Source organism: Tenebrio molitor, chromosome 1 (genome assembly GCF_963966145.1).
Source record: "Tenebrio molitor chromosome 1, icTenMoli1.1, whole genome shotgun sequence".
Taxonomy (NCBI): Eukaryota; Metazoa; Arthropoda; class Insecta; order Coleoptera; family Tenebrionidae; genus Tenebrio; species Tenebrio molitor.
The window spans coordinates 28,529,795-28,551,568 of NC_091046.1; the positions used below are offsets into that span (position 1 = coordinate 28,529,795).

Below are 21,774 nucleotides of genomic sequence, written 5' to 3' on the forward strand. Positions count from 1 at the left end.
ACATTAATTACTAATATGCGTCATCTTTCTCAAACTTGCATTTTGTGCCGTTACCATGACAATACAAGTTGCAACTAAACTTGAAATCGGCCTCTATGACTTTAAAATTATATTGGCAACACCGCTGACACCTTGATTTATGACGCTTTAAAATTCAATACAAAATATGAAACGGCGAGTTAGCAGTTGTATCCAACTGTTAACTTGTAGTTTCATATTCTTTATTGAATTTTGAAGCGCCACTTTGACAAACCAAATCAACATGTCAATGGTGTTGCCAATCTAATTTTAAAGTCATAGCCAACTTTAATTATAAATTTAAATGATCTCACGGTATTACCCAAACAAAAGTTACCGGTATTTTTACAACACTGGTCATACCCCTTATCTAAGTAATTGTTGATCGCACATTATACGGTGCGATCAATTAAAAAATAAATCGAGTCGGCGTCTTACCTATGGCAACCCATGCTATAGCATAGGCTCCAAAGCAAACTCGATTTATTTTTTAAATGATCGCTCGGTATTACGTCTTGTTATAATCGGTAATTTGTATATTATCCAATTTCTCAATTTTCAATAGTTCTTTTGATATTTAAAACAGCTATCGATTTGAGCCAACTTTTATTAAATATATTGTATTACTGGTTATCCACCTATGCCACCTTTCAAGTAAGAGATTTGCTGTATGCTCATCGAAAAATTGGTGCAACGAGTACCCCGTGAGCTTCCGATGATGTGCCTGCAAACAGAGCCCGCCACGAACAAACGGCATAGTACCTATACTTACTTATCATCCCGAATAGAAATATTGACTGAGATCATAAATCACACCAACAAAAAAACAGTTTACGGTAATTGTTCACTTTAACTACTTCCGGAATTTTCGCGTTTTTTCTGGCTAGACAGCCTCAGGGCGTCCTCCTAGATCGTGTCCCACCATTAAAACCTTGTGCAAATGCCTTTTTTTTTCTTGTTGTGTTTCAAGGTCGCGTCAAGGTCGCGCCAAGTCTTAGTATAACTAAAGGGTAAGGAAAATTTTCATTTGCACAAGGTTTGACTGGTGGGAAACGATGTAGGAGGACGTCCTGAGGCTGTCTAGCCAGAAAAACGCGAAAATTCCAGAAGTAGTTAAAGTAAACAATTACCCAGTTTACAAACCACTTACAGTTTTACCGGAATTCTTTCTTTACCCCATTTCTTTGTCAAATAGCTCGATAGCGTTCAAAGATATTAAAAATATTTGTCTGAAGTTATTTAACACCCTGCCATAATTTACCGGGGTAAAGTGCTTCAAGATCTGTTTCTTTGTTGGTGTGATTTATGATTCTAGTCAATACATATTTATTTTTATTGAGGATAAATATACTATATGTCGGCGCCACTCGTGGAAAAGATTTATTTTGTTATTTTAATGCTTTGGCTGTACTCCTTATACCAAATAGAGTTATTTTTAGAAACATGTTATCACTGTTCTTAAGAACGCGTCAGCGGGGCAACCCCTGACGAACGGAACGTTCGTGTGTGACGCGAGGGTAGTACCAGAATAACTGGAGAGTGGAGCGTTAGGTACACGCGCGCGGACCGTTACGTTCTTTATTCCCTTTATTTATAACAAATATCAAATAATAATGTCTTGGCGGCTAAGACCTCATCCTGTTATTCTGACATCAGAAGTGGGATTTGCCCCCGTCAAAGTGGCGTGTGGACAATACTGCGAGTAACGCGGAAAGTGACAAGTCCGTGCGTAAAGGATTCTCAGGTGAAGGTTCGTCCAGAGCAGACACCAAAAGTATCTGTACACTGTTGCAATGGAGACTCGGTAAAGGCGCGACGCTATTTCCTTCCGGTCATCACACCGAATTGAAGCGTCGAGCTTTGTCGCCGTCTTCCAACAAGCCCAACAACGAAAAACGGGTCCACCTCCCTGAGAAATGCCATTTTTGTGGACGAATTTGCACAACGGTCTGCGAGGAAAAAGCGTGCTGGTGCCTAAACGCCTACCTGTTACAAATTGTCCCTCAAAGTCGAAACGGGAGCAAGTGGTGGAGAGGCACGTGAACGTTTGCGAAAAACAATCGATACATATTTGGAGAAAACTTAAATCTGGTGAGACCTTTCCTTTTTCTTTTTAACATGGGTTCAAATTGCTCTTTAATGAAAGACAATATTTCACGTTATTTGAATGGCAAGCAGTTTAACAACATGACCTCACTGATAGGGATTGGTCGTGATGGCTCTTCTTTTTGTGATAGCCAAATTTTAACCGTGGTTGAAATTTAAGACATATTTATTGAAAAATTCGTTCTATGTGGTACCTGATGATTTCATGTCTTCCGTGGACATTGTAACTGGCAGAGATTTAATAGCACACAACATTAACGTTTAACTAAATTCCACCGGTTTAATTGTTATCTCGAGAGTCAAAATTTATTGAAACTCTGAAGTGTTTTCTGGAATTGATTGGAGCCGTCAAAGTGGAGACCCAAGACGACCCAGCCGCGTGACCTTGTATTAATTACCTCGCCTTTTTGTCTCGTTTTGTTTATGTCACGGGGCGTGAGGGATGTGAAGGAATCTAGCATCTGGCTTTAGTTTAGAATCAATGACATGTTAACTTAAGAGAGTACCTCTCCTCATTTACGATGGAATTGTTTCCGGCTTTTGTTGGTATTTTGATGAATCTTACAATTGCTATTTTAAATGAATCTTACATAAGTAAACATCAAGATAATTTTGTTATTGTTGTACCGTCAGGAAGGGTAACCGGTACTCTTGAAAGTTGAAATCCGTTTAAAAGAGTGATAAATTCGTTTATCGGAGACCATACTGACTAGCTACAACTGAGCGCGAAATTGTTAGAAAACGCCCATCCAACTCTGTCAATTTCTTGGTTTTAGCTCCTACTTCGTTCAGTCAATTTATTCGAAATTTTTCCGTGGTGGCTGAACCGTCGTAAATGCCGTGAAACATTTTCGACACTTCCTGGTCGGAGGACGCTTGACGGTAGTGACCGATTATAAACTGCAATTCTTTCAAAGCAGCACGTACAAAGTAGGTATGACCTAACTCCTCGAGCACAGGGCTGGTAGACTTTTCTGCAAGCTTTTGATTTTGATATTCGTTATGGCGAAGAAAAACACATGAAATATGCCGTCTTCTTTTCTCGAAATCCACCACTTAACACGGCGCCCTTAAAAAAAAACAACCATAAAAACATTCAAATCGTTGATTTACAGGCGGACTAGTTAGCACAACAACGAGGTGATGAGGTTTTAAAAATAATCGCCGCCCTTAAAGCGAATGAACTTGACCCAGATTTAACTAAGACGTATGTTTAGGGCCAATACTCTTTTCGAAGAATTCAACGCGGCCATCGCACACGCTTTTTACCGGTTGTTCCCCAAGCAGGGACTTGGTCGATAATAAATCACATGTAGATACACACTAATTTGAAACACCTAGTTAAAAAAAAATAAATAAAAATTTGGATAAATTGTATGTCCTGTACTGGTTTCTCAAAATGTCGCGAACAGTTCGCAAATTTGTTGATAAATGCCTGATTTGCAAATTTTCGAAAAATCACACGGGAAAAACTCAAATGCAAATGCTTCCTATCCTCAAAGTTTCTCGACACTGGCATACAGTTCAAATCGATATTTTCGGCAAATTTTTATAGATGTTGAAAAATGTAACAATTATTAAAGTTTGTGGAAGACGACGGTTATAATTTCGTTAGTCACGCTTGCCGGCGGATCTGGAGCAGCCCTTTCCGTTTTCCATAAAAGTTAAAAATAGTCGAAATATTATTTTACGAGAATTAAGAAAGGGGATGTATAAATGAGATTTAATTAATTTTTAAACACTCTTGTTTTGACCTAAGATCAAGATCTAGTAACGTCTACTGATTTCCGAGAGAGATGAAGTAGAATTAAGAAGGTCTTTGTTTAATTTTTGGAGAATTCTGACAAATTGATGTGTTCGATTGTAACAGCTATTATAAAATTAACACGCAAAAGTGACCTTAAAGATATGAATTTGTTTATCTATTCGGCGCCCCATATCGTATCATTAGCGATCAAGGCAACTGCTTCACAAGAGTGAACTTAACATTTTTTGTTCTAATTCTGAAATTCATCTGCACTTCATCGCACACTGTGCAAACCGGTCCAATGGTCAGGTTAAACGTCAAAACGAAACCCTAAAAGCGACTTTGACCGCTATGGAAATCGAAAGCGAACAAAATTAGCAAGATAACTTAGGTGAAAAGTACAATTATCGTTGAATACTACTACACATCGAGTGATAGGTTTCAGTACCCCTGAAATTTTATTTGGCACACCTATCCGTTCGTTAGACTTGCAGAAGAAGAGAGGATAACTTCCCTGTATCAGAAATTCGTCGCATTGCAGCAAAGCGTCCCACAGTGACGCCCTTCGGAAGAATGTAAGAAAGGCCACTATACTTAAGCCTTTTCGCGTAGGTGATTTTATCTTTTATCCAATGAACGGATGATTTTTAAGTTTGACCTTAAGTTTCGTGGACTGTTCAAAATTGTCAAGGTTTTAGAAAATGCTCGTTATGGAAGCACACGATCACCATATTCGTGTTCCTGAGGGCCAAGGAAAAGTTTCGCTCTTGCTAGCCGTGTCGGCGGGAACTAATGATAAATGAACATCAGGTAAAAGCCTTTTTTTGTTTTTTTTGAGCAGTATTGTGTCGATCCTGGCTGAGGTCAGATGAATATTGTGTCGATCCTGGCTGAGGTCAGATGAATATTGTGTCGATCCTGGCTGCGGTCAGATGAATATTGTGTCGATCCTGGCTGTGGTCCAGATGAATATTGTGTCGATCCTGGCTGAGGTCAGATGAATATTGTGTCGATCCTGGCTGAGGTCAGATGAATATTGTGTCGATCCTGGCTGAGGTCAGATGAATATTGTGTCGATCCTGGCTGCGGTCAGATGAATATTGTGTCGATCCTGGCTGTGGTCCAGATGAATATTGTGTCGATCCTGGCTGAGGTCAGATGAATATTGTGTCGATCCTGGCTGAGGTCAGATGAATATTGTGTCGATCCTGGCTGCGGTCAGATGAATATTGTGTCGATCCTGGCTGTGGTCCAGATGAATATTGTGTCGATCCTGGCTGAGGTCAGATGAATATTGTGTCGATCCTGGCTGAGGTCAGATGAATATTGTGTCGATCCTGGCTGCGGTCAGATGAATATTGTGTCGATCCTGGCTGTGGTCCAGATGAATATTGTGTCGATCCTGGCTGAGGTCAGATGAATATTGAGTCGATCCTGGACGCGGTCCAGATGAATGTTGAGTCGATCCTGGACGCGGTCCAGATGAATGTTGAGTCGATCCTGGACGCGGTTCAGATGAATATTGAGTCAATCCTGGGTTAGCCCCAGATGAGTTATGTGTACCAATAACTGTTTATTACGTTGATCCTGAACCAGGTCCAGATGAGCCTGCTTATTGAGTATTGTCGATCCTGCTTTAACGCCAGATGAGTCATGCCACCGCGCGTTGTGTTTAGTCGAGAAATGTTAGATTGTCAGGAAAGGCCGAACGTGTCTAATAGATACAATTTGCTGTAGTTACAGTTACCTTTCCATAAGGATGCCCGAGGACGGGCGTAATGTCAGAATGGCCGTGTCGGCGCCACTCGTGGAAAAGATTTATTTTGTTATTTTAATGCTTTGGCTGTACTCCTTATACCAAATAGAGTTATTTTTAGAAACATGTTATCACTGTTCTTAAGAACGCGTCAGCGGGGCAACCCCTGACGAACGGAACGTTCGTGTGTGACGCGAGGGTAGTACCAGAATAACTGGAGAGTGGAGCGTTAGGTACACGCGCGCGGACCGTTACGTTCTTTATTCCCTTTATTTATAACAAATATCAAATAATAATGTCTTGGCGGCTAAGACCTCATCCTGTTATTCTGACATATACCTAGTTTTCTCAAAAATGTTCAATTATAGTTTTTACAACAACAAAATGCTTTATTTTGCCCTACGGGTTTTCGGATTCCTGGTTACAAACATAAACATAAAAATAACAATTTATTGTTCTCCCTCACTTCTCTCGTTCTCTATTCTTTCTCTCCTCTTCCTTATTCTTTCATCCATCTCCCTGCCGTTTTCGCTCCATATTTCTCCCTATTCTCTTCGCTTTCTCTCTCTCATTTCGCCGCATGTGTTCGATCTTCTCACTGTCCTCGCGTCACCTCCTGCACCTTCTCTCTCTCTCTCCTCCTTCCTTCCCATTTCTGCTCTCTCTCCTCGTCCCCACCTCTGCAACCCGCTATCATTTTTCTCTCTCACACACACTCTCTCCCCACCCTATTGTACTTCGATTCTCTTATTCTCTCTCTTCTCTCTTACTTATCTGTGTCTTTGTCCCTCTACCTTTTCCTTGTACATTTTCTCGCCCGGTCGTCTTCTTATTCTCTCCTTCTTCTATAAAATTTTCTTCAGTTTCTCCTGTCTCTCATCTCATCTAAAACCAGTCCCCGTTTATCTGTATTTTCCTATTGTACCCTTTTTCCTCTATCTCCCTTTTCTCTGGCCAACTCTCTTAACTTGTGTTGTGTTTCCCTTTCTTCTTTTGTCAAATCGTCATCTATATACATCCTCTCACCTTTTTTTTCCTTCAACTTACTCTTACTTAGCATTATGTTCTTCTTCTGCTCCCAACTTTCCCTATTCCAGTTATTATAACATTATTCTTCCTCTCCGTCTTTTCTCTTTGTTCCATCTTTTCCTGTATTATTTTCATCCTTTTCATCCAATCTGCCTTCTCCAACTGCCCTTTTTCTTCTCTTCCTCACATCTCCTCTCTCACTGTCTCTAATTCTTTCCATAGCTCCCCATTCTCCTCTCTCACTGCCGCTAATTCCTTTCTTAGTGTTTTGATCTCCTCTCTCATCTCTCTTATCATGGTTGTTTTCATTTCCTTATCCATTTCCTTGCTTTGATTTTCTTCTTCGCTTCTATTTGGTGATCTTCTCGTTCTGGAACTATTTCTGAGTGGGTTCTTGCCTTCTTTCGACCTCTTCTTTTTCTCTCTTGCTGCTTTCTTTTCTTACTTCTGACGTTTTCAGCATGTCCTCTCTTTCTTGGTCTCCCTCCTTCTCTCTCACAGCCGCTAATTCCTTTCTTCGTACTTTGCTCTCCTCTACTATTCCCGCCATATCCTCTTTTATCTCTCTAAGCACTGTTTCTAATTTCTTCTCTCTTTGCTTTGATTTCTTTCTTCGTCTCTACTTGGGGATCTTTCGGTTCTGGAACTCTTTCTGAATGGGTTCAGACCTTCTTCCGGCATGCTACCCTCTTCTCTTTCTCTCTTGCTGCTTTTTTTCCTTGCTTTCGGCGATTTCGGCATGCCTTTTCTTTCTTGCCCGCTGTCTTCTGCTTATCACCTCTCACTCATTCGTCGTTGTTTACGTTGGTTATCGCTGAACTTTTTCCACGTCTGCTCGCTATCGCCGCCAAACCAGGAATCCGATGTGCAATTATAGTTTTTCCTTATTAAAAGAGTTTACAACGTCGTTAATAAGACAGTAATTTTTTTTTTCAAGTAGTGAAGTAGCTATAGCTAGACTCCGCCTCCTTATTCCTACCATTTAAGACGAATCTCTACGGGTAGTGTGAAATTTTGCGACGGGGGTCGGGTGCAAGAGGGTCTATGCGGTGGGCGGGCTCAACAACAGTAAATCACTGGATGTACACTAATAGTAAAAAGTACAAGCCAGACACAATTATTTTTTGAGATACATTTTTTTTTCCTCGCTGGCTTAGCTCTTACAGTACGAAGTAATAATATTGGTTGGTCTTGACTAACTACCATATATTTTATTATGTACATACACAATACCTACATACATTATTACCTATAGACTTCAAGGTACATTATCAAATTATACATTTTATTTTCTCCACTGAAAAAAATTAACTAACAAAAATCAATCAATCAGATTCAACCTGGCAAATAACATTTAAGTTCATTTAAGTAATATATAACAAGTGTTCAATTGAAATGTTCATCAAGTTGGCTTTGACTTTATTTTTTAAAAGACAACAACATCGTAAATTAAGTTGGTTAGACTAAGATAGCGACAAAGATCAAAGCCAATTTGATGAACTTTTCAATTGAACACGTTTTATATAACAATAAAATCATTAGTTACTGAATACGTAACGTTTTCCAGATATTAGTACATATTACAATAATTAAAAATAAAGAAATTTCACAATGACCTAGAACATGAAGCAAATGCCGATATACAGTGTGGAAATTTTAACTGGACAAATTCACTCATGTTATGAAAACAGCTGATATTGACCAATAGCGTGCCGAATATCGCGAAAAAATCTAGTTATGGTCAGAAAATGCGTCTTCCGCCGACAAAAGCTCCCTTCCGGTGAAAAACAACGTTGACAAGGCTTTTGTTTTTGTTGGTAACACAAATTAATGAACAAAATGTCAGAAAATTATTTTGACGTTTTCCGAAATGGATTTAAAAAATCATTTTAGAAACGACTCCAGCAATGATATTTACTACAGTGTGAAAACAATTTGGAATACAACAGGTAAATTGTTGCAGGAAAAGTGCCACGATGAATATAAACTAACCTTTAATCCGTTTTGTGATGTTGTTCCGAATGTTTGTTTGAATTGTTCATTCGGGAATTTGTCTAGACAAATATAACTCGACTTCCCATTTTTTTTCGGAAAATTTTGATTTTATTGGACTCAAAGTTTGTTGCTTTAGGCAAAACCACTGGACCCTAACGGATCTCGTGGTTATTGCCACAAGCAACAAACTTTTCGTCATAAAATCAAAATTTTCCGAAAAAATGAGAAGTCTTGTGATATTGTTTCTGAATAAAATTCATAACTTGGACATAGGTGATTTTTGTAAAAAATCCCGAAATAGGTCGATTTTTGTTTTTTCCTGTCCAAATTTTGGCGCATATGGTTTTTGCATATCTGCTCCCGGAAGCTCGCAACTACCCCTAACTTTTTTTTTCAAATGGAAGGGTATGCCAAGTGACACCTCGTTTGAAAGCCCACTTCGCAAAGAATACAACGCACTATTTCTTTCCAGAATATTTTCAAATCCTACGTACTAAAAAATTTAGTAAGGGGACATTCTTCCACAATGTGTTGGATGGTTTCTTTTTCTGCACCGCATTCACAAGAAGGGTTTTCACGAATGTTCCAGTGAAACAGCATATTATTGCATTTGCCATGGCCGGTTCTAAAACGATTTAATTTACACCAGATTTTCGTTGGTAGGTCAAATCCCGGAATTTGTTTTGTAGGATCCTCAATTAGATTTTTATTGAAAATATCTACGTCTTGCCAGGCTGCTTTCCAATAGGGTTATTGTTTTCCGGGTTGTGCCGCGGTCGTCTGGATTGCTGGGTAGCTGACGTTTCAATAGCCATGCTGCTATCTTCTTCGGAGCTTGTAAATAAACTGGTTTGGTCTATTCCGTGTTGGGCTATTTATATGGTTAGTGGTGGGAGTGGTCCCCGTGGGATTGGTGGTGGGGGTGGTAGGCGTGGCTCGGTGACTGAAGTTAGTGGGGGGGTGCGTACATGGTCGAATGACGGAATTCCACGTGCTAGAAAGCTCAACCCCTTGGTCTCTGTTGAAATTATTTGGATTTTTTCTAATCTCGATTGCTTCCCTTATTAATCTTTGATGGTATTTGGATGTTTTAGCCAGAACTACTGTTTTTTCAAGGTCGAACGTGTGGTCTCCATCTTCGAATTTGTGTTCCGCCAATGTTCCTTTAATCGACATTGTATTGAACGTCCTGTTTGTCCGATGTAGCATTTCCCGCACAGGCATTCTACTTTGTAAATCCCTTCAGACTGGAACAGGGGGAGTTTATCCTTAGGTGTTGGAAGGATCTGAGAGATTTTCTTTTCCGTGGTAAACCTGGTTCTAATGTTTCTCTTCTCCAAAATTTTCCTAATACGGTCCGTTACTCCTTGTACATATGGGAGGCAAGCAAATTTCTGGTAAGTATGTTGTTCGGTGTGTTGTCTAACTTTTCTTGCAAATCGAATGTCCCTGTCCGAGAAACCATTGCATTTCAGCGCCCACTTAATATGTTTCAATTCCCGTTCTTTACTGTCTTCATCACAGATGGTTTCAGCGCGATGGAATAAAGTTTTCATCAAGGCTCTTTTCTGTTGTGGGTGATGGTGAGATTGTGCATTGAGGTATCTGTCAGAATGTGTTTTCTTTCTCTAAACTGTGTGACGAAGCTGGTTTTTGTCCCGTGTTACCAACACATCCAAAAAAGGAATCTGGTTGTTCTCTTCTATTTCCATTGTGAATTTTATGGCTGAATGGAGGCTGTTCAGGTGGTTCAAGAATTGATCTAATGATTCACGTCCATGTGGCCATACAACAAATGTATCATCCACGTACCGTTTCCAAAGTTTCGGCTTAAGTGGAGCTAACTCAAGGACTTCCTGTTCGAAAGTTTCCATGAATAAGTTGGCTATGACCGGAGATAGTGGGGATCCCATTGCTGCTCCTTCCTTCTGTTCGTAATAATTTCCTTTCCATAGGAAGTATGTTGATGTTAAGCAGAACCGTACCAATTCCGGAATATCTTCCCGTAGTCCTTGTGTTATCAAATTCTGTTTGATTATCTCGACCGAGTCTTCGACGGGTACGTTGGTGAACAAGGAAACTACATCGAAGCTGACCAAGATATCTGTAGTGTCCAATCTCACATTCCTGATTGATTCAACAAAATGTAATGAGTTTTTTACGAAAGAATCTGTGTGTCCTACGTATGTTTGAAGATGTTTAGCAAGATACTTTGCCAGATTGTAGGTAGGGCTTCCCATAGTGGACACAATTGGTCGTAGAGGGCATTCTTCCTTATGAATCTTCGGGAGTCCATATAAACGGGGTGGTCTGGTAGATGATGGTAGAAGGGCGCGCTGTTCCTGTTGGGGGATTGAGGATTGTTTAATAATTTCTCTGGTTCGACGTTCTATTGTAGGTGTGGGGTCTTTCTTTAATTTGGTGTAATGTTCGGGATCTAATAGTTGGCTAATTTTGTCATTGTATTCATCCTGGTCCATTATGACGGTTATGTTGCCTTTATCCGCTCGTAAGATGACGATGTCCTTATCTTTTCTGAGTTCACTGAGTGCTTTCAACTCATCTCTACTTAGGTTTCGCTTAGGTGGTTTGGATTTTTTGAGGATTCTGCAAGTTTCAAAACGAATCTCTTCTGCTTCTTCCTTTGGTAAATGACGGATTGCTGTCTCTACTTCAGTGATGATTTCTTCCTGTGGAATCCTGGCCGGGGCTATTGCAAAATTCATCCCCTTAGAAAGAAGGGTAGTAGCATTTTCCGATAGTTGTTTGCTTGAACGGTTGATGACGGTTTTCTTGTTTTCCAGAGTCGGATGTGGTTTTGGATTTGGTCGTTGTTTGGACATAAGCCTATCAAACTTGTTCTTCTGAGTTTTGGTAACTTTACCCAATTCGTTTTCTGCGTGGAGGCACGATATTCTGTCAATAAGGTCCCAGTGATGTTGATCCAAAATATTGCTTAGTTCCAAATGGAGGTTCAAAAGTTGTTCAGCGTTTTTGTTTAACTGGAAGTAAACTCCACGTACTCGTTCCCTCGTGAGAGCCATCTGAGCTCTGTCGATTCGGAAAACAGCGACGATAACGAGGATGAGTAGCAAAATGCAAAATTATTTCATTGTTACGTTCAACTGCCTTTTCGTATCTGTTTAGGGCAACTTTGCTTTTTTTTTCAAAATAATTAAACAAATTTAATTTCACTATATGTACTTTGATTGGAACCAGTTTTGACAGAACAAATGAGGTGATCCATAACCTAACTTTTTAAAAGCCCAAATTCGTGGTAAAAAGATGTGTTCACAAGACAAAAGATACTAAATTTAGTAAATCTAGTTCGTCATTACATAAATGAATCGATTATAGTACATTTTGTAGTGTTGGGTACAAGTCTACAATTTAAAATCTCCCAATCTCTCGCTGGACGAAGTGTTGGGTGATTCAAAAAGTATGACAACTATGTACGAAAATTTATGTGGCAACTGGTGGGTAGGACAGTGTTGACATTTCTTTGACAGTTCATAGTCGCACAATTTTGAAAATTGTCAAATCAATGTGCAATGGTATAAAAAATCAAATGCATAGTTGCAATACTTATCCACAATCATTTTGAATCACCCAATATATCTATTGCTTATTCCTGTTCCTGTGGAATTCTTTTCTTTGCCTTCTCCCGTCTATAGGACGCCAGGAGATTTTGTTATATCGGCACTTCTTCTCGAGGCGTCTTCTTTAAGATTTTTTTAAAAACAATGTTTTTCATTCGAGTTTTTAATCGAGTAATTCGTTTTTCGTGCTTCGTTATCAATGGATGTGTAAACACATGAGCGGTTATGAATTTTAGGGTTCAAATTATATTAGAAGATTACCAAAAGCTTGTAGACACTTAGCTGCAGATAAATTAACCTTAATGATTAATAATTGTCTGTCGACCAAATCCATCTCTTCCTTTGAGAATCTTTTGCTTTTCTCCTATAGAGCTTTCAATGTAGCAAAGAAATCTGATAAGTCATTGAATAAGCATATAAAAGAAAATCTTTCCAATTTTGAAGTACAGTTGCGGCCGTTGAAAACTCAGACACTTTGACAACTCCAAACTTTTGGCTTTGTAAATGGTATTGAAAGTGACGTTTCTCAAAATGTCACTCAAACATTATCCACATTAATTTCTCTCGCAATGGCTCTTATACACACACCGTCCCTCAGTCAAACACATTTTTGCAAATCAGATAATTGCGGCATTTCAAAAGTGACGCGCGATTCTGACCTAATATGTCAAATACTGACACTGACTTTATAATCCTTGATGAAAATCCTGTTTACGCTAATCAAATTTCGGAATTCATACAGAGTGTTTAAATCTTTCCTGTCTGAGATTTCAACGGCCGCAACTGTACATACTATCGAATTCATGAAAAACTAGGACAGCAAAACGTCGTAGTTATGTCAACTTTTCAAAAATGTTGTAGTGTAACGTTTCTACGTACTTTATTATGTTACTTATGTTCAACATGTCAAGTAGATAACCTAAATACGTTTGACGTTGGATTGAGCATTGCTAAATTCGAAATGTCATAATGACGTTTATATTTGATATTTTCATGTAGCCCAATTTACCCCAACAAAATTTTGCTGTACTAGTTTTTCATGAATTCGATAGTACCTCAAATACGAACTGCTTCTACATAAGGTACACATTTATCATTAGCTAAGAAAGTGGAAGCAAAAGTAGCCGATTTCGATATCAGAGGAGCCATTAAATTATTGTTTTCGGATGACTCATTAGCTTCATTCAATGGAGATATTGCTGAAGAACTAAAAAAAAAATATGCTTCACCATCTCGCAAACTTTTTTTCCCAGACGCTTTCAAACCAGGAGACTTTTCTTTAATAGTCAATGAGGAAAACTTTCGAAAAGCTATTAATTCCTTTCCTGCCGGTTCTTCACCAGGTTTAGATGGCATGAGACCACAATACTTGGAGTGGCAACTAAACTCGGATGCGAAGCAGCAATTCATACCACACGAACCTTTGTGAATCACGACCAAAACCGACTGACTTAAATTAGATTTCAAAAACGCCTTTAATTCAGTTGAACGGGAGTGTATTCTAAAAGAAGTACAATGTCATACCGCACTCCTTTATCCTTATCTTTATCAATGTTATAGAAATCCTTCAACTTTATTTTTCGGTAATCATTTAATTTCTTCTTCTGTTGGAGCCCAGGAAGGAGGTCCTTGCGGTCCCATGATTTTTAGTTTTATTTGGATGATGGAACCTTAGCTGATTACCTAGAAGTAGTTTTACCCGACTTTAAGAAAATTATCAGTTTATCCAGGAAAATTGGTCTTGAATTAAACTTTAACAAATGCGAGATCTTTTGCTGTTCTGGAGACACAGATTTAAAAATCATACTCATAAAGGAATTTCAAAATTTAGCAAAATTTTGAAATTCCTTTATGAGTATGATTTTTAAATCTGTGTCTCCAGAACAGCAAAAGATCTCGCATTTGTTAAAGTTTAATTCAAGACCAAATCATATGGTGGATTTTAACTGGGTAATCAGCTAAGGTTCCATCATCTAAATACCAAATATTCAGTTGAGAATCCAAAGAAAAAATAATTGGTTGAATGGCAAGACTAAAAATCATAGGACCTTGCTGGGCTCCAACAGAAGAAGAAATTAAATGATTACCGAAAAATAAGGTTGAAGGATTTCTATAGCATTGATAAAGATAAGAAGTGGGGTATGACATTGCACTTCTTTTAGAATACAATCCCGTTCAACTGAGTTAAAGGCATTTTTGAAATCTAATTTAAGAAGAACTTTGCCACGGTTTTGGTCATTATTTACAAAGATTCGTGTGGTATGAATTGCTGCTTTACATTCATTAACTTTTTTCTTGCGTCCATTTTTTCATCAACTTATTTTTTTCAAATGGCATTGTACATTTTTTTTATTCAATATTTCAGAGATTTTTTTTCTGAATATAAAAATGCAAAGAACTACACGTATGTGTATCCTTACATTAAACAAAAGTGAAGAAATTAAGGAGTTAGGTAATGTAATAGTTATTAACGTCATAAGGGTGATATGAAGCAAATAACAGAAGGGGCTGAATATTGTATTGTCGAGGCGACAGGTGAGATTTTATAATCAGCCGAGTCTGTTATTTGCGTATCGGCCATGTGGCGTTCAGTACTTTTCATGATACCATGAACATTTAATATTTGAGGATTCGTAAATTTTGCTTGTCTTTCATCACTAATACAATTTACGAGTGATCTGTGGCTTAATTGCGTAATATCATAGCAACGGAATATACATATATGGAATACCGTTAATAAATAAGGGCCGTGGCTCATATGACACACATACCTATCAATTGAGGAGAGAGTACTGTTATAGCTGGTTAACAGTATTGTATCATGAAAAACATTTAAAAATCTAGTGACCAAAGTAAACAAGAGACTTAATACTTAATAATATCATTAACGTAAAGATTAAATAACAGTGGTCCTAAAACCGTCCCCTGTGGGATACCGTGTTCCACTAAAAGGCTGTCACTTACAACATCCTCATACTTAACTTTTTGCCTTCTATTTGTTAAATATGAACTGAACCAATTTAAACACTGTTTCACCTATTCCGTAAATGTTCTGAAGTTTTTGTATCAACACTCGACGATCTATTGTTTCAAAGACCCTTTTGAAATCCAGAAACACTGCAACTACAATGTTTTTATTTTCCACTTCACTCAACCAGTTTTCACAAATATTAATTATTGCCGTCTCACAGGAATGGTCTCTCCGAAATCCCGATTGTTGATTTTAAACTTATTAAATTTAATACTGATGCTATGGTCACAATTAAACCGTGCGGTTTGATATACAGGTTATTCACGAGAGGGGTATTTCTGAATTTCTTTTTACCGCAACCCATTATACACATTGCAACAATATCTTGATTTCAAATTTTGAAAATAATTATAACTGAATCCACGATGGCTCTTAGTTCTGTCTCTTTGACGTTAAAGCAAAAAATATTTGTCAATTCGAAAAATGTGTTTTTACAATAACGACGAAAAGACTGACATGCTCCTCATTTATGGAGAGTGTGGAAAGAATTCTGTCGCCGCTGCAGATGTTTAGAAGCCGATGGTAGACACTTCGAACACCTTTTACATTAACTTAATTTGTTAATTTATTTGTTGAATTTTGATTAAATACAGGTTATCTGCCAATCTGACATTTCTCACAAATCTATCCAACTTACTTTGATTTCTAATTTAAAAGAAATAACACAATTGATTTAGTAGTTACTGTCATTGGTATTGTTGGTTGCATCAAAATAAAAATTCAGAAGTACCCCTCTCGTGAATAACCCTGTATAAATGTTTGCTGGCTCACTCCATTAACAATTTCTTCAATACTACCTATCAAAAATCTATTAAATTTTCCACTTATTTTAGCGGGGTCATTATAAGCAACACCATCTTCAAAAACCACTTCGAGTATTTGAATGTTATTACCTGGTAGAAGTATTTTTAATTTTCTCCATAATTCTTTCGGTTGTTTTAATTAATTTTTATTTTGACAATTAAATGATCACAAAATAATAATGGTAAATTATATGTTTTTAATTTGTTGTAGCCAATTTAGGGCGTCTTCGGTAAGTAGATGTAGTTTGGAGAAACCTTGCTGGAATTTAGTAAGGGGACATTCTTCCACAATGTGTTGGATGGTTTCTTTTTCTGCACCGCATTCACAAGAAGGGTTTTCACGAATGTTCCAGTGAAACATCATATTAGAGAGTTTTTGCAAACCGTTTGATTATGCCCGTTAAACTTTAACGACAACGTCATTTTATGTCGTAGAGATGATGTCGTACGTTTTTAAAAAGAGTTTTTGCAAAACGTTTTAACTTATCGGTAAACGTTAACTTATTTAAAAATAAATAAATAATAAATAAAATAAATAAATTTAAATATCAATCACTGCTATGTCCAGATGGAATTATTATAACTAGAGATCGCCCAGCGGTCGAAATTCGATTAAATTTTTAAGTTTGAGCGTTTCGAGTTATTTGAAAAATACGAACGATATGAAAAATGAGATATACTCGTAGTTTGGCTATGCCATATTTAAAAAACAAAAACGCGTTTTTTGACATTTCCTTAGGTTTTTTATTGCTATACTGGCCAGGTTTCGCCAAGGCTACACACTTGATTTGCCTATCTTTGTCAAATTATATATATACAGGGTGACTGACGAAAAACCTTTGATGCTGTATCTTGCTTATTCTTTATCCGATTTGAATAAATGACACATCAAATGAAATAATTTTGAAAACACTTCAATACCGGCTAAATAAAAAAAAATCTTCCGTCCAGTTTTTGACAGATGAACATCAGCTTCTTTTTTTCAAATAGCACTGTACATTTTTTTTTATTCAGTATTGTAGAGATTTGCCTTCTGAATATAAAAATGTAAAAAACTATACCCATACATTAAAAAAAAGTTAAGAAATTAAAGAGTAAATGTACAAAATTTAAAAATCAAGTGAGCAAAATAAACAAGAGAGAAGTTTGTTCTAAATGCTCAAAATGGCTAAGTAAGGTCTGAATATTCATTTGTCAAAACAGTTTGATAATAATAATAATGTTGCTGTGGAAGAAAATTTCTAAAGACGATTTAGTGTTAACGTGTGGTGTGGCATTTTTGGAGATAGAATGGACTAGTGGGTCCCTTTTTTATTGATAGCAATCTCAATCAAACAAAATATCATGAGATACCATTAGCAGTGTTTCATCAGGACGGCGCTATATCACATAATTCACGCATGAATTTTGTATTTTTAAACTATTTAAATCATTTTGGTGAACATGAATGGGTGCTAATGGAGCTATTCGATGGCCCGCTAGATCCCCAGATTTGAATTCATTGGATTTCTTTATATTCATTTGAAACTTTCGAGACAATGTTTATTTGACCCCACCAGGTACCCAAAAAGAGTTAAGAAAAAGAATAGTGCGAGTATGCCAGGAAAACCCCGAAATTTTTTACTGAATGCAAAGGTGGGCATTTCTAGAAGGTATCGACAATGTCTGCAACAGCATTGAGGAAATTTTGAGCAACTAGAATAGATTTTGTATTGTTTACAAATTTGATTACTTGACTTTTGATTTTCAATTTTTTTCAATTAAAAAACATGTTTTGTTTTTTCTTTTAATGTATGAATATTCAGAAAAAGATTCTTTATAAGAACGAATAAAAAAATATATAGAGCGTAATTTGAAAAAAAAAAGTTGGCTATCGTATGTCAAAAAATAGATGTCGAAAAAAATATGGAATAGGATAATAATGAAGTGTTTTTCGAACTATTTCATTTGATGTGTCACTTATTCAAATCGGATAAAGAATAAGTAAATAAAATACAGCGTCAAAGGTTTTTCGTCAGTCACCCTGTATAAAATTGAATTAAAAAGTTAATACAAAAAATGGAAAATGAAACACGTGTTTCGTATTTTTATACCTATATTTTTTATTGAAACAAAAAAACCGGTTAAAAAATAAAATGTTGTCCATTGAACTTAAAATAAAATTTCATCGTTTGCTAAATGCCCTTGGCAGTTATTTTCGGAAGTATAAAATCTCAAATCATTGAATGATCGAACTCTACTTGCTGCGACGTACAATTGAAAACTGGCTGCCTCAATAAAATTGTAATTTTTTCGAATGTTTGTTTTTGAGACTTATTTATGTCATCGCAAATGCAGCTATAATTGGAAATTGACTTCTTTGAAAATTAAATGATAAAATAGTACCTGAATACGTTAAATTTATACGTGGAATCAAAATTCTCTTATTGCGTTCGGTTCCAGTTAAATCTTCGGAATCAATAGCATTGTGATGCATAAACTTGATGCGTATTCTTGTTCCATAGATTAATGCTTCCTTTGCATTTAAGTTTTTGATCAGTAAAACGTGCAATTAACTTTCAATACTAACTTACAGCTTGGCCAGAATAGCTTGGCGAATGAGATGCGCACAAGAGGAAACGAGCGAGTCTCTGTAAGACAAGGATATGGCTATGGTTGTAGATACGGTACACTCAATGAAGCAAATCTGCTCAAAACAGCCCGGACATGCTGTTCACTTAAAGCTTGAAGCGCTGATTTTCGCCCGTTTGTACACGATCTAAACAGTTCCAGACCCAACAGACAAGTGCGCTCCGCTAGTGGGAGGGATTTCAGTCACTGCGTCACTCGCCAAGCTGTTCTGGTCGACCTGTATGTGGTGGCAAACCACTGATAGTCAAAGAATTTTGTATTTCACTCCGAAGAGTTTTTTTATGAATAATCTAAATAAACTCCCTCTTGGAGTGGATTTCACTGCGGGGGGATTAAATCAATTACAAATCATCCACTCCGCATTCGCTCCAAATTCACTCCGCATTTACTCCGCTAATTTTTTACAGTGTATGAACGTAAACAATGAATGTTTTGATATTTGTAACACACAGGTGTCCCCGAAAAAGAAGATGAGTTCATAACTCCTTTATTTATCAGAGGATTTTAATTATTTATACACCAAATGCAATGGCTCAGAATAGGCTACTAAAGGCCCTAATAAATTCACATATAGGTCCAAGGGCTTCAGGGCTAAACTGTCAAAATATTTTTTTTCAAATGCAAACACATAACTTTTTTAACATTTCTGATACAGATTTTTATTCTAAAAAGAACAGTGTATCACAAGTGTACAATTACCTACCCAAAATACAAAAAAAAGTTAAAAAATGCTACTATCGTTGATGCTTAAACTACGCACTGTACGTGCAATCCTAAATGTTATTACATATTTGTCATTTGTTTTTCCAATTAACTTAATTTGGGTAATTTATCACATTGTAACGTAATGAATTTTGATAGCCTCTCGCTTGGTGCTCGTCATTTGTTTCAAAAGGTGGTGTTGTTTTTTTTATTTTTTTTTTCTTATATGAGGTTACATATGTCATACATTGTTGTTTTCAGAATAAAAATCTCTATCAGAATTACTAAAAAAAGTATGTGTCCGTATTTGAAAAAAATATTTTGACAGTTTAACCTTGAAGCACTTTGGGTTTTACGTAAATTTAGTACGCCATTTTGTAGCTTGTTCACAACGATTTAATTTGGTGTACAGATAATTAAAATCCTCCGATAAATAAGGGAGCTATGGATTTGTCTCTTTTTTTCGGGACGGCTGTATACAGGTGGTCCCGATATAACCTGCCAAAAAAATTCTGGGTCATTAGAAGGATCTAACAAGTCCAAAAAGCCCCTTTTCATTAGGTCCAAAATAATGGGGATAAATTAACCCCTATCCACACCCATCATTCGACACTGCTGACTACAAAAATACGTACCTACTCAGGAATTAATTGTTGGTGTTTGTAAGGATGATAGTATCTAAGCAACATAGGTGCCTGAATCGTTTATGACAAATCTCAAATCTGACAAACTAAATCAAATTAATGACATTTATTGAAAACGCTGTACACCGTGTGCGTTAATTCACCAGCTTATTTAGGTACAAAAGCTGATTTTGTAGACTGAGATGAATGAGTAATAAATAAAGTGGTGTTCTTCAATGTGTAAATAAATGTAGAGGTAGTGTGTGCAAAATTGTGGAAGAACAGTGTAATAAGAGTATCGTCTTAATTGTGGTTAAACAGCCAAAATAATGTATTGAATACATTTATTAACATTTTACATATTCGTACTTTCAACTCTAACTGAGAATATCTACTAACTATTGAAAGGTAACTGTAAACAAGACTAGAAAAATTATTTTATAACAAACGTTCTGTGTATGCCTTCTGTTGGCATTTATGCACATTTGAGTACGCCGCGCCGATATCAATTTTCATAAACAGAATTCAGCATTTCTGGGTTTTTACAAATCTGGCTCGCGGCGTCTGTTACGCGTTTCTGGAGTTGGCCTTTTGTATTTATTTCAACTTCTTATACCAAATCTTTCGTGTGGTTCCAAAAATTAAAATCCAGAGGGGTTAAATGGAGAATTGGGGACGCCATCGTATTGGAATCAGTCAGAACCAACCTCACATAAATGCAGATGTAGCTCCACAAAAGTACAACGGGACGGAAGGACTCCTCCAGGAAAACGCTCGCCGTATGGTCGTCTTGCCGGTCTTGAATTACCACGTGTTTCGCCATAGAGTAAATGCAAATCGGCGTATTCTTGTTTTGTCATAGGTGTTCCAGGTACCGTTGCTAAAGAAATTGCAGCCAAGTAACCAGAATTACCTTTTTAAAACCGATTAACTCATTAGCGTACAGCAAATTTTGACCAAATTTTCAATTATTTTTATCTCGAAAACGAAAAGACTTTTTTTCACTACTAGTAATAAAGTCTAGCGTTATCGGTTGTCATAGAACACTGAGAAGTTTCGTTTTTCTACGTTGGCCCAGTGACAGGTAAATAATTTTTCATTATTAACCAGTGGTGAATAATGGAACAACCGTAACCTAGCAACGAAATATTGTCGTCTATTTCATTGGTTAATGTAGACGATTTTCATACCAACTGTCAAGAAGTGACAACTCGGACCCGTCGCATCCGACAAAATAATTTTATTAATAATTATTATCAGAAAGGGTTTTAACGTATCTAGTAGTGAAAAAAATAGTATATAAACCACGGTGGAGAAGTCCCTTATAGCCTTCGCGCCTTACAACCCTCGGCGCGCCTCGGGCTTTAATCTTAGCGCTCTGGCTATAAACATGAACTTCTCCACCTTGGTATATAATATACTATTATTAGAAACATTTTTTGTGTATGAGTTCTGCCCATCGTCACCTATTACTGGATTTCTTCTGGCAGGTTATATCGGGACCACCTGTATTATCCATAAATTTTATCTTTCTGCACTCCTTCTCCACATAAACTTTAACTATGCCAAATCTCACACTCCTCCGTTCGCGCAATTTGCTTAAAAAGGGATACAAAGGTTTTCCTTCACGTATTAATATACAGGGTGGAACAAAAGTATCAAATAATCGCTGTAACTTTTTAATTTGACAATTTATGAAAAAATGTTTAATATAAAAGGTGATTGGTGTATTAT

At 37.0% G+C, this 21,774-nt stretch overlaps 1 protein-coding gene across 1 annotated transcript; it reads right to left on the reverse strand.

The window, feature by feature from the left end:
• Nucleotides 1-9,399: 9,399 nt before the first annotated feature.
• Nucleotides 9,400-11,704, reverse strand: LOC138141567 (uncharacterized). Its single transcript, XM_069062307.1, has one exon. The coding sequence runs from the start codon at nt 11,693-11,695 to the stop codon at nt 10,280-10,282; it is 1,416 nt and encodes a 471-aa protein (XP_068918408.1). The 5' UTR covers nt 11,696-11,704; the 3' UTR covers nt 9,400-10,279.
• Between the last annotated feature and the right edge of the window lie 10,070 nt (nt 11,705-21,774).

Coding starts and splice junctions, on each gene's coding strand:
- LOC138141567 (XM_069062307.1), bottom strand. CDS start 11,695: ATGGCTCTCACGAGGGAACGAGTACGTGGAGTTTACTTCCAGTTAAAC.